General features: G+C 46.5%; 1 protein-coding gene across 1 annotated transcript; it reads left to right on the forward strand.

Moving 5' to 3' along the window:
* Positions 1-10,070: 10,070 nt before the first annotated feature.
* On the forward strand, positions 10,071-12,049 carry LOC139355144 (uncharacterized). The gene is made up of 3 exons (XM_070999479.1): positions 10,071-10,297; positions 10,463-11,329; positions 11,389-12,049. Exons 1-2 carry the CDS (start codon positions 10,071-10,073, stop codon positions 11,172-11,174), a joined length of 939 nt encoding a protein of 312 aa, XP_070855580.1. The 3' UTR covers positions 11,175-11,329; positions 11,389-12,049.
* Positions 12,050-13,601: the final 1,552 nt, after the last annotated feature.

Genomic DNA, 13,601 nt, shown 5'->3' on the forward strand with positions numbered 1-13,601 from the left:
TACGCGCTCTTATACTTTTGTGTTTTTGTGTGTCTACATTTTTATTGTTTGATCCCAGTGTCAAATTAAGTGAGGTATTTATAGTTCTTTTGATTCTTTGGTTTTATAAATACTTTTTTTCTTAAATTTGAATAATAATAAATGGCTCTGTTGTCTGTCTGTCTGTCTGTCTGTCTGTCTGTCTGTCTGTCTGTCTGTCTGTCTGTCTGTCTGTCTGTCTGTCTGTCTGTCTGTCTGTCTGTCTGTCTGTCTGTCTGTCTGTCTGTCTGTCTGCCTGCCTGTCTGTCTGTCTGTCTGTCTGTCTGTCTGTCTGTCTGTCTGTCTGTCTGTCTGTCTGTCTGTCTGTCTGTCTGTCTGTCTGTCTGACAGACAGACAAAGATACAGACAGACAGACAGAGTAAGATTGTCAGTTTGGATCGTCACCTGCAATACAGTCATACATCCAAAATGTACTGGACTTGTTGGCAGAGTAAAAGATTTTATTGATCGGCGATTGTCTGCAATAAAAACTGTTTTATCTCAACTTTCCGAAAGGGATCTTTTAATTGTTTTGGGCGATTTCAATCTTACTTGTCTCTACCCCTTTATCTGACCATGACTTCGTTGACGGTCTGTTAGAATTATCATTACAGCAAGTTAGCTTTATACGTAATTCACTAAACAGACAATTAGATCTTGTATTTGTTTTAGACCCGTCTGAAGTCACTGTATCTAGAATTGACCCACTAGTTGTGCCTGAAGACTAGTATCATCCCACATTAGAACTTACAATTTGTCTTCCCTGCGTTGATACCCTCTCTCCTTCACTTTCTCCAACTAAAAGTAGATGCTTTCGTAAATGTGACTTTAGTAAACTCAACAACTTGACTTCACAATATAACTGGACAAATTAATATAATTGCTTGGATATTGAAAGTGCTACGGAACTATTTTATAGTGTCCTAAGCTCTTTTTTCTGTGAATGTGTTCTGATAGTTTTCCTCCTAAGTAAGACAGGCCACCTTGGTTTAGCAATCAGTTGCAAAGACCTAGAAACCTAAAAACAAACTTCTATAAAAAGTACAAAAAGTCGGGTCACTGTTTGATCAGAAGTTCCACTTACTTCTCATTAAAAACTGACCTACCCTCGGTTTGATCGAACCACCAAACCGAACCAATGGATTTGTTCGACTGATCTAAAATGTAGATCCAAAATATAAAGGGAATAAACATTGCAGTACGAATATTATCCAGCAAAACAAAAAGATCGGAAACGAAAACCTGAATGCAAAGAAGAAAATAGAATAGAAGACAGATCAGAAATAAGAACGCACGTGAGTGGCGCCTGACAGCTGATGCTTGTGCAAACACAACAACAACAGCTGCGTCTTGCCGACAGCGGTTAGGCGATTGCAGATAACCACTTTTGCCTATCATCCAAGCTGCGTGTACTGCAATAAAAACATTTTAATTTTTCTTTTATTTTAATGGTGAGCAAAGATTTCAACATACAAATAATTGCTGTAATTCCAAAGCGATATATTTTTAAGAAAAATAATGTTCAGGCAATACATTTAAAAAAATATTATTGCCTGCAGTTCCTATGCGTTTGATAAAAAAAACTTATGGACTTGGTATGGATAGAAGGTAACAGTATTTTTCTTCCCCACTCAAGTTTAGATCAAACCGTAGTCGGACGACCATACTTCCCAGTATATTAGTCTCTCCGATTCCTATTCGACTGATCGAGATTCGAACGAGGTTTGAATGCGGTTTAAGATCCAAAACGAGATCCAACTCCGTTTGTGGTAAAATCAACCAATAAGTTGATTGATTTTTCCCAAAGGAAGATCTGTTTGCTAATTCTGGCTAAAATGAGTAATTGTGATAGTGAGCTACGTTACCTTACGTGGCCCCACGTTGGGCGCCATTTTATAACAATAATGGTTGGGTTTTAAAAAGATTAACTGTCACGAATTTCAATTTGCAGGCGAGATGTTAGATTGGGAAGTGTTCCGTACTCAATTAATAAAAAAATTCCGACTCTCGCTCGTGTTCTTGCCACGCCCCCCAGGGGTCTATACCCATTATCTTCATAAAAAACTTGCGTGCAAAGGACAAGCTGAATTCGTTGTGAGGATCATCACTCATCCTTGCCATAAAGAACTGGAAAGGGATTAGAAAGGGGTAGAAAGAAAATTCCTTTGCTTCGGATCGTGCCTCCGAACGTCCAAGACCTCAGATTTTTCGAGGCTTGATTTGCCCTCCCAACCTATGGCTATTAGCATCCTCGAAAAAGAATCCCTAGTTTTAGCAATAGCCTCATTTGTTCAGATGTCTCAAAGGGTCATGGTAGCTCGGGTCAGAAATAGGGGTTTCTAGAACATTATAAAAGTTTATTTAACATCTAAGCATAATAAGGTTAAGACCCTGAGATAACTATTAAAAACATATTAAATAAAAATATATATATATAAAAGAATAATATAGGAATACAATTAAATAAATTATTATAAATTAAACACATAGGGGCAATGCATATAAAAACATAAAATTGAACTCCAGTACCTTACAATTTCAAAACATATCTTTCAGAGGGCACAATGCAAACAAAACTATTTGTATTTATATTTAATTGAATTGCAATTGCATCGAAAAAGCAAACGAACAAGCAAACGAACTTGAGTGAAAGTGAGGTTCGATCGAGTCTTTTACATATGAGAGGTTTCTTTTTTTCTTGAATTATATTCACCATTTAAACTTTAATTTAGGCATCGGATATTCTTTAATAATATTTTCTCGATTCTCTTTTTTTACAGACATCACCAAATGCATCACCATGCTTATTACATTTCTTTTTTCTCTTTTTGGAATTGGCTTTGGCCCACAAAACTAACAAAATAACTTATTCACTAATAAAAAAAATCTGTCTATTTTAAAATTAAACTCTCCTTTCACCGAACCGCATTTCCTTCAGCGACTAATCGCCTTTTCTTTTCCAGATTCGCTTCACGGCTGCATTTCCACGGGGCCTTTAAGTTTGGCCGTCGGATCCCACTCCACGAATTCGATCCACTTGGACACTTTTCCGGCGGAAAACACGCTTTTTTCTTAACTTTGCGGTAGCAAATCGTTAGGCAAAAAAAAGATTGGACGGCTTTAGAGCGCGGTCGCGAGACAACTAGGCGCTTAAACCCAAATGTTCGACGGTTAAGTGGAACTCAAGCCCACCTATTGAGCTTTCACTTGTATGTTTGTTCTATGCCAATAAAAATCTCAAAAAATATATTTTCCGATCGCTTCTCCTGCTGGTCTGCGCCGTAGACATCCAACTCCACCAAATCTGTTCTCCACAATTATAAGCCGAATGATTTCGCTTCCGGTGATGCTAATGCAGGTATAAGCGCCAAGCCTAGCAAAAAAAAATTATATTTTGGCCAGAGTTTCCTACGGTCTTAGCGCTGGCGAAAGTTAATTCGCTTCTTTGTTCTTTCCTTTGAACTTCTGCCCCTGGTCACGAATCTGAACTTCACTTATTTCACCCAAACGTGGTGTAACTAAGAATTATAAGTCTTAAGTCGCGCACAACCGATCCTCAGGAGATGTGAAAATGGAAAGAACGCTATGGACGCTTGACTTTTAGCGCTAACCAAGGAGAGGAGAGGTTAACAACGCAGTGAAGATGTCGAAGAAGTCTGTCCGTCTGTCCATGTGAACGCTTTGATCTCGGAAACTATAAAATCTAGGGGCTTCCGATTTAGAATCCTTTCAGATTTCGATTCCTTATCTTCCAAAGCAGCGATGGTTTGCTTGTAAGCGAATATATAAACGCTCATAGTTATATATATGGTTTTGGCAAGGAGGCTAAGTAGCAGCAAACATTACATTACTGTAAATCTAAAATTAAAACAAATCTTAACATTTAAATTGTTTACCAGGTTTTTGTTGTTGCTTGTATAATCAACTAATTTAATTATACCCGTTACTCGTAGAGTAAAAGGGTATACTAGATTCGTCGGAAAGTATGTAACAGGCAGAAGGAAGCGTTTCCGACCCCATAAAGTATATATATTCTTGATCAGGATCACTAGCCGAGTCGATCTAGCCATGTCCGTCTGTCCGTCTGTCCGTCTGTCCGTCTGTCCGTCTGTCTGTCCGTCCGGATGAACGCTGAGATCTCGGAAACTATGGGAGCTAGGCTATTGAGATTTGGCTTGCAGATTCCTGAGCTTCTTACGCAGCGCAAGTTTGTTTCAGCACAGTGCCACGCCCACTCCAACGCCCACAAACCGCCCAAAACTGTGGCTCCTACAGTTTTGATGCTAGAATAAAAATTTTAACTGAAATGTATTGTTCTCATCAATACCTATCGATTGACTCAAAAAAAAGTTTGCCACGCCCACTCTAACGCCCACAAACCGCCCAAAACTGTGGCTCCTACAATTTTGATGCTAGAATAAAAATTTTAACTCAAATGTATTGTTCTCATCAATACCTATCGATTGACCCAAAAAAAGGTTTGCCACGCCCACTTTAACGCCCACAAACCGCGAAAACCTGTGACGCCCACAATTTTCATGCTAGATAAAAAAATTTTAACTGAAATGTATTGATCTCGTCAATACCTATCGATTGGTTAAAAAAAAAAATTTACCACGCCCACTCTTACGCCCATAACGCTTAAATCTGTATACCGCCGGTAGGTGGCGCATTTTAATCTCGCTTTGCTGCTTGCATATCTCTATTTAGCTGAGTAACGGGTATCTGATAGTCGAGGTACTCGACTATAGCGTTCTTCCTTGTTTTATTTTAGGAAACTAAAGGTGCTAATATTTCTTTACAGGTACATATGTGTTGAGAATACCAAAAGTCACAATGATACACATACACATTGTATGTGTGTGTGGGAACGGGATGAACAGTGAAGATCTCAGAGAGAGCCACAGCTCTCTCTTCTCTTTGTTCTCTCCCGCTCTGCCTAAGAACGTTTTGTTTCCGTTTCCTCTATGAACATGCGTACCCTTACTACTTGCTTGCAGTCAACAAGAGCGTGCGGTTGTGTAAAAGAAAAAAAAAATAATCAAAACGACAATTGAAGTGTTTTTACTATTTGGAAAATCTGGCTGGTGTGTTCCTGGAGTTTGTATAAACATCTTTTATATAAATTCCATAGGTTATGGGCCCAGTCACAATTTGCAGCTAAGTGCTAAGTGAAATGCTCATTACGCAAACAATAATTTTCTCTAAAATTTAAGGGTGATACTCCGCAGGTCTCGGTGAGGAACTTGTGAGGTGGTTCCAAAGTCGCTTAGCTGGGGCAACCGTTCGGGTCGCAGGTTGCGGATAGGCGACGACCTCTCTCGAGGTCAACTGTGAATAAGCTGGTGGGGGAAGTCAAACACAGAATCATGGACGGAAACTCCAGTAAATAAACAGTCCCGGACAGCCAGCGGGTATCCTGCAACGAAGCAATACCTACGATGCGAGTTGTTCAGCCGCATCTAAATAGTTGCTTTACACAAACCCACTCCCAACACAACACCTACCCAACTCCCCTCCCAAACAACATCTCACTCCGGGCCGGACTACGGTGTAATACGGACCGTGCCAAGAGTCAGCCTGGCTGGGGGCCCGGATCAAAAATAGCCCAGTCTCAAACGGTGTGCTCAGGGACATGGCGACCCCCTGTTCTAACTATCGCCTTACCCGGGCATCGCGGATCTCTGCCCAGGCGGACTTTTCCCCTTCTCCGCAACTCGTGGGACCTAATTATGGATCAAAAAACAGAAGAAAAAAAGACAAAAAACGTAGAGACGGGTACTCTTAAAAAACCCATGGATAAGACGAACACTGGTTCCACCTTCCATACCAGCACGGCCCAGAAAGGGCCGCATCCCAAACTGGGGATGATGGGTGGCAGAAAGCCAACCGCAAACGCCTCCGCGACGTGCGCATCTGCGCCGAAAGCAACGGTAGGCACTGCCAAGGCGCTCGGGCCACCCGCTGGTGCAAAATATACATACGCAGAAAGGCGGACTGCCGCCCAGACTCTGCGCTCACACACCAGGAGCACCGTTGCCACGCCTTCGCCTGAATGGCTAAAGAAGGTAGAGTGGGCAAGGAAGGTGCTCCCAAACTACGGGCAGGAAAAGCCCACTCAAGAGGCGACTCAGGCGAAAAGGCAGCGATCCCTCGAACTACCCGGGCCATCGGCGACGAGATCAAAGATCCAGCCATCGGTCTCTTTCGCCGAAATCACGAAGATCCGTGTACTACTCGGCCTGATTGACAGGGGAAATCCGGAGGGCAGGATCCCCAGAAACAAGTGGAAGTCCCACCTTTCCCTCATTTGCCTGCGCATGGTACGAGAGAAGCCAGGCACCTCGCCCTGTTGCATGGACGCGGGCTGGTACCAGGGCAGCGTCAAGGTGGTAGCATGCGACAGTCAGCGGTCGGCTGATATGTACAAAGAGGCGACAAGCAAGCTCGGCGAGGTTTACGAAGGGGCGAACATCGTTGCGCTTGACTGGTGCGATGTCCCCAGTAGACCCCGAGCCAGAATCTGGATTCCAGCAGCGATCAAGACGCCGGAGGACATCCTCTTCATGTTGCAACAATGCAACCCGCACCTCCCCACGAAGGACTGGAAAGTCGTCAAGGTGGAGGAGCATGAAGGGGATGTCAACCAGGCGGTTTTGGTCCTGAACAGGGAGTCAGTAGCTCCGATCGAGACTGCTCGTGGAGTGCTGAACTTCGGGTTCAGTGCGATACACATCAAAGTGTATAAGGGCGACCCCAACGCCGCTAGCAGCTCTGCCGGCAACCCAGCCGAGCAGGTGCTTGCTGAGGAGTTGGAGGCACCTGGTGGGCCGGAGGACGGCTACTCTACCGATTCGTCGCTGAGCAGAGAGATGCGTGCGCTCGGACCGGCAATCGAGGACGTGGACCTCAGCGACACAGAGGAGGCCGACGTCACTGTGGTGGAGGTTGAAGCTGTAGATGTCACTAAGATTTCTACAAATAAACCTTCACCACAGTAAAGCAGCGTCTGCTGCACTTCTGCTTCGCCTGACAGAAGGCGGAGCCGACCTAGTCCTCATACAGGAACCTTGGGTGGTAGGAGGCAAGGTTGCTGGACTACGAACAAAGGAATACAAGCTTATGCTTGACCCCAAAGAAGGTAAAATTCGAACCTGCATATTAGCCAAAAGGCATCTTAGTATATTTCTACTTCGCAATTACAGCAACGGAGACAACACCGCAGTAAGCCTGGAGCTGCAAAGTGGCTCTATAAGGGTTCTATCGGCCTATTTGGCCTTTGAGAAGGAAAACCCCCAGATGCGCTGGTCAGAGGACTAGCAGAGGAATGCGAAAAGCTCAAGTACGGATTGGTAATAGGCTGTGACGCCAACGCCCATCACACCCAGTGGGGTTGCCCAAACAACAACGACAGAGGTGAGTCTCTTTTTGATTTTATTCTAAATTCGAACCTATTCTTATGCAATAGGGGCAATGCCCTTACTTTCATAACTAAAGCTTGCCAAACGATCATAGATCTAACTTTGGTATCAGATTCACTCGTAGGCGCAGTCAAAAACTGGGCAGTCTCTGACGAGCACTCCTTCTCGGACCATAGATTCATAGAAACCGTATTGTCCCTTGATTCGCCCTTGCCGGTCAGCTTCGCCAACCCCAGACGAGCAGACTGGCACAGGTACAAAGAATTTCTGACAAATATTCTCCCCATGGAACCGTCAGAAAGCATCACAAACCCACATGAGCTGGACGAAACAGTATACAAATTCACAGAGGCATGCAACACTGCCTTCAAAGTGGCATGCCCCACAGAGAAACCAAGAGGAAGGAAAAAACCCCCCTGGTGGACCCAACAACTATCTATCCTCAGAACCAACTGCAGATGCCTGTTTAACAGAGCAAAGGCGGGAAATGAGGACACCAATTGGCTGAACTACAAGTTTGAACTAGCCTCTTACAAAAAGGCCATTAGAAGAGCAAAACGAATGGCATGGCAGACCTTCTGCTCTGACATAGAAAAAACAACTGATGCCGCAAGGCTCAGGAAAATACTCTCTAAGACAGCCGCGCCTTTGGGCTATCTTCAAAAAGCAGATGGATCATGGTCAGACTCCAGTAAAGAGTCCTTGGACCTGCTCCTAGACGCTCACTTCCCGGGGAGCCAACAAGCAGGTCATCCACCTGAAAGAGGAACAGGAGAGAGAATCGAAATAGATCCACTCCTATCAGACCGCAACATAAAATGGTCCATTCATAGTTTCAAACCATACAAATCGCCGGGACCGGACGGGATAACACCGGCTCACATCCAGCAAGCAGGACAAAAAGCCATAAACTGGTTGAAAAAAATCTTCCAATCCATCCTGGCGGTAGGAGAACTACCAACAGCATGGCAAGAAACAAAGGTGGTTTTCATTCCCAAGGCAGGGAAGGCCACTCAGACCACAGCAAAGGATTTTAGGCCAATAAGCCTAACATCGTTCCTGCTTAAGAGCTTTGAAAGAATGATAAGCCTACACATAAGGGCCACCGTAGACCCGACACAAATATCAGAAGCACAACACGCTTACACCATAGGTAAGTCAACCGAATCGGCGCTACACTTCGTGGTAAACAGCATCGAGAAATCACTCAACATCAAGGAATACACACTGATCGCCTTCCTGGATATAGAGGGAGCCTTCAATAACGTGCTTCCCACCGCTATAACAGAATCTCTCACAGAACTAGGGGTTGAGCCGCCAATGGTGAGGCTAATTCATAAATTGCTGATAAGCAGAATGGTCACAGCCACACTAGGGACCTCAACCCAGACTAGACTAGTGAACAGAGGCACCCCGCAAGGAGGTGTACTATCACCCCTCTTGTGGAATATCGCAGTAAATAAACTACTGCGGATTCTGGAGGGAGGAGGTTGTAAGGTCGTGGCATACGCAGACGTCGTCGCCATCATCTTTAATGGAAAATATCCACAAACACTTTGCGATCTTATGACCGCTAAACTTAAAATGCTATCGGAATGGACGATAGCGAACGGACTCGGGGTAAATCCCTCGAAAACAGAACTTGTTCTATTTACGAATAGGTACAAAATTCCTCAACTTAACCCACCCATTTTAAACAATTGTAATCTCTCCTTTAGCGATCACGCCAGGTACTTGGGGTTAGTACTAGATAAACGCCTCAAATGGGGCTTAAACAACCAAGAGAGAACCAAAAAAGCGACCACTGCACTTTACTCCTGTAAAAAAGCAATCGGGCTAAGATGGGGCATATTCGGCCAAAGAGCTAGTGAGATGGCTCTGAGGGCGCCGAGCTGAAGGCTACCGAACGGGTCGCAGGTTGCGGATAGCGAGCGCCCTGGTTCTCCAGGGTAGCTACGAATAAGCGTGGAAGCTGGACACGGCCCGGCCACCGCCAAGCCCCCAACACGAAGCGCAAATAAGTAGCCCCGGACAGTCAGCGGGTATCTGCGCCGTAGCAGTACCGACGTCGCGCTTGTGCTGCCGCCTCCGACAAATAGCTCACACACTCCCCCTTCCCACACTCTTTGAACCTACCTCTTTCCCACCCACACAACTCATCTCACCCCGGGCTGGACTAAGGTGTCACTCGTACCGTGCCGAGAGTCAATCTGGCTGGGAGCCCGAGTCATCAAATAACTCAGTCTCAAACGGTGAGCTCAGGCAAGTGGCGACCGCCTGTTCTAAGTCAGCCTTACCCGGGTACGGCGGATCTCTGCCCGGGTGGACCTGTCCTTTCTCCGCAGCTCGTGGGATTTAATATGGAGAACTTAACAATTAACAAACAAAAAGACTGCACAAGACGAGAGCCCGACACTCTTATAAAGTCGGAAGTCGTAACCAACGACGAAAGTAAGAGCAAGATCACGGCTCTGACTACCCCAGTCCACGTGACGTCGACCCCTGCCAAGGCCAGCGAACAACGCAGCCGGCTAAGCCCAACTCGCCATAATGACAAGCCCAAGCCTCCCACCAGCGTAGGTGTGGCTAACCAGCCACTCCAACCTGAGGGGAGCGCCAAAGCCGGTCTCATGGTGAGTACCAGGGCAAAGGAGTTTAAGAGGGTACCACCTAACCAGGCAGGACCTCTTGAAAGAAAGAAGGCTACTAGGATCCTCAAACGGCTGGCCACCAATCCGATACGTGAGGATCAGACTTCGAAATTGGATTACCAGAAAATCCAAGAGGACATAGCCTGGGCGAAGGCAGTTATCCCAGATTTCGACATCGCTATGACTACCAGCAACAAGCGAGAGAGGTCGATGGAGTCAGCTCAACCAGCGAGCAAGAAGGCCAAAGTAACCAACCGCGGCACATGGTCGAGATCCTTTGCGGAGGTGGTAAAGGATCGGAAGATCATTGGAGTCATCGACCAGAGCGATGAAGGCGGAAGGATCCCAAGAAACCATTGGGGTCTGGTTAGACGGGCCCTTGCGACAGTGGCCTTGAAAGTGCTGGACGAGAACCCAGGACCGCCACCCGACTGCACAGATGCAGGGTGGTACCAGGGCAACGTAAAGTTGATCGCCTGCGAAGACGAGAGATCGGCAGCACTCTATAAGGCTGCAATCGACAAAGTCGGCGAGGTCTACCCCGGGGCCAAGCTGGCAGTTTGTGAGGCTGCGGACATCCCGTCTCGACCGAGAGCGAGGGTGTGGCTGCCGTCGGAACCATCGGAACCAGAGGCTATACTCAGCCTGCTGACCAGGTTCAACCCAAAACTGCCAACAGACGGTTGGAAGGTGGTCAAGGTGGAGAAAACCGAGCGAGTCACCATGAGCGTGGTTATCCTCCTAAACCAGGCCTGCTTGGAACCCCTCGCAGCCCAGCAGCACAGAGTGAACTACGGGTTCGACAAGGTGCAGCTTCGTATTTACGACACCGATAAAACAGCGGCAGACAACCTGGCTGCCTGTGCGTCGTACGAACCCCCGAGCGACGACGAACCAGATCACGAGGAGGCCACCCTCACCGGCTACGTGTCAACCGACTCGGAGCTGACGGAGAGCCTGAAACAGCTGTGCACCCAGGACACAACCCGACCAGGGCGCTCTGTCCTCCAGGACATAGCGGAGGAAGCGGAGGGTACCCAGCCCGACCCCAGTCCCAAAGATGGTGCAGTTTCTGCAAATTAATCTGCACCACAGCAAGGCAGCATCCGCTGCCCTCCTCACCCGCCTGGCAACAGGCAACATAGACGTAGTCCTCATTCAAGAGCCATGGATTGTTGGTAACAACATCTGTGGCCTATCAACCCCCCTATACAAGCTATTTTACACCAAGGACAAGGGTAAAACCAGAACCTGCATTCTTACAAAAACACACTTTAACACATTTCTTATTCCACAGTTTAGCGAAGGCGACCTTACCACGGTCAGACTGGAGCTAAACGAACACACCCATCACACCATAGCATCATTCTATCTGGCTCACGACCACGAAGGGCCACTACCAAACACCACTACACAAGAACTCATACGCACTCACTCATCTAAGGAACTCATCCTGGGTGGGGACGCTAACTCACACCACACACAATGGGGAAGTACAAACACCAACGAAAGGGGTGAGTTACTCTACGACTATCTCCTTCAATCAAATCTATTCATCTGCAACAAAGGTAATGACCCAACTTTCATCACTAGAAATAGGAGGGAAGTACTAGACATTACTCTAATATCTGATCCCTTACTTAACCAGCTAGACGCGTGGAAGGTGGGGATCGAACACTCATTCTCGGACCACCGATACATAGAATTTACAATAAGTCTAGAACATCCTCCCGCCGAGAACATAACTAATCTAAGATTAACCAACTGGGGATACTATAAAAATCTCCTCAACAGGAACCTACCCGCTCCTCCGACACACATACGCAACCGTCAAGAATTAGATAGCCTAGTTAACACTTTTACTGATATCTGCGGTGAGGCCTTAAAAAGGGCTTGCCCAAGTAGAACAGTCAAAACAAAGCACAAACCCCCATGGTGGAACCCAACCCTAGCGAATCTTAAAAGAGAGTGTAGAACTTACTTCAATAAAGCTAAATACAACAATAGCGAATCCTCCTGGAATCTATATCATTCAAAACTAAGCCTATACAAAAAGGAAATAAGAATATCAAAACGAAGAGCCTGGGCTAACTTCTGCAGTAGCATAGAATCTACTGCGGAGGCATCCAGACTCAGAAGAATTCTAGCTAAAGCTCCAGCTACCATTGGCTATCTTAAAACCAATGCTGATGGCTGGACGGAAAACAGTCAGGAAACCCTTGAACTACTGTTAGACACACACTTCCCTAACAATACCCAGGTAGTGGAGGACCTCCACATAGAGGTGAATCTAGACGACCAGAGTATTGCCAACATTTCAAACCCTGACCGCATTCAGTGGGCTGTTAACTCTTTTAAGCCCTTCAAATCACCTGGCCCAGATGGGTTCTTCCCGGCCCAGCTACAACGGACATTAGATATGTCCCTTCCCTGGCTGACAGCCATCTTCCACGGCTGCCTTGCTCTAAACCATATTCCAACAAGGTGGCTGGACGTCAAGGTAATCTTTATACCGAAAGCCGGCAAGCCCTCCCACACTAACCCAAAGGACTTCCGCCCGATTAGTCTCTCTTCCTTCTTGTTGAAGACCCTGGAAAGGCTAATTGACACCCATATCAGACTAACCATCGACCATAGCCTACTCTCTGACGCACAGCATGCGTACCGTAAGGGTAGATCAACCGATACCGCCCTCCACTCTCTAGTGTACAGTATAGAACGAGGCTTCCACAATAAGGAATACTCTCTTGCAGCGTTTCTAGACATAGAAGGCGCCTTCAACAACGTCACCCCAACGGCGATCACTGGTGCTCTGACTGAACTGGGCATTGAGCGGCCCATAGTGGGACTCATACACACCATGCTAACCAGCAGGGTAGTGCACTCCACTATGGGATCGGCCCTCTCGACCAGGAATGTCAGTAGAGGAACCCCACAAGGGGGCGTACTCTCACCTCTTCTATGGGTTTTGGTGGTCAACAAACTGCTATCACTTCTAGAAGAGGCGGGCACAAAAGTGGTAGCCTACGCGGATGACGTGGTTATCCTACTGCAGGGCAAGTTCCCGCAAACCCTTTGTAATCTAATGGAGACAGCCCTATCCACCCTTTCCAGGTGGACGGCTGGCTGTGGACTGGGAGTTAACCCGGAAAAGACCGAACTAGTTCTCTTTACAAGGAAGTACAAGGTACCAATTCTAGTTCCCCCAAAACTACACCAAACGCGCCTAACCCTTAGCAACCAAGCAAAGTACCTAGGTGTCATTCTTGACAAAAAGCTCCTCTGGACTGATAACATCCTAGATCGCACACGCAAAGCGGCCATAGCCCTCTTCGCTTGTAAAAAAGCCATAGGGAGGAAGTGGGGTTTCTCCCCCATGATAGTTCACTGGCTATATACTGCAATAGTCAGGCCCATTCTCCTCTACGGAAACATCGTTTGGTGGCCTTCTCTAGATAAGAACTGTAACCTCCGGATCCTTCACAAGATCCAAAGGAGCGCAGAGCTCTG

Source organism: Drosophila suzukii, unplaced genomic scaffold (assembly GCF_043229965.1).
Source record: "Drosophila suzukii unplaced genomic scaffold, CBGP_Dsuzu_IsoJpt1.0 scf_9, whole genome shotgun sequence".
NCBI classification, from domain to species: Eukaryota; Metazoa; Arthropoda; class Insecta; order Diptera; family Drosophilidae; genus Drosophila; species Drosophila suzukii.

Bases quoted from the DNA above. Each gene is read 5' to 3' on its own strand.
- LOC139355144 (XM_070999479.1), top strand. From the start codon at position 10,071: ATGGTGAGTACCAGGGCAAAGGAGTTTAAGAGGGTACCACCTAACCAG. The intron at 10,298-10,462 runs GTCGATGGAGTC...GGGTCTGGTTAG, and splicing joins ACCAGCAACAAGCGAGAGAG to ACGGGCCCTTGCGACAGTGG.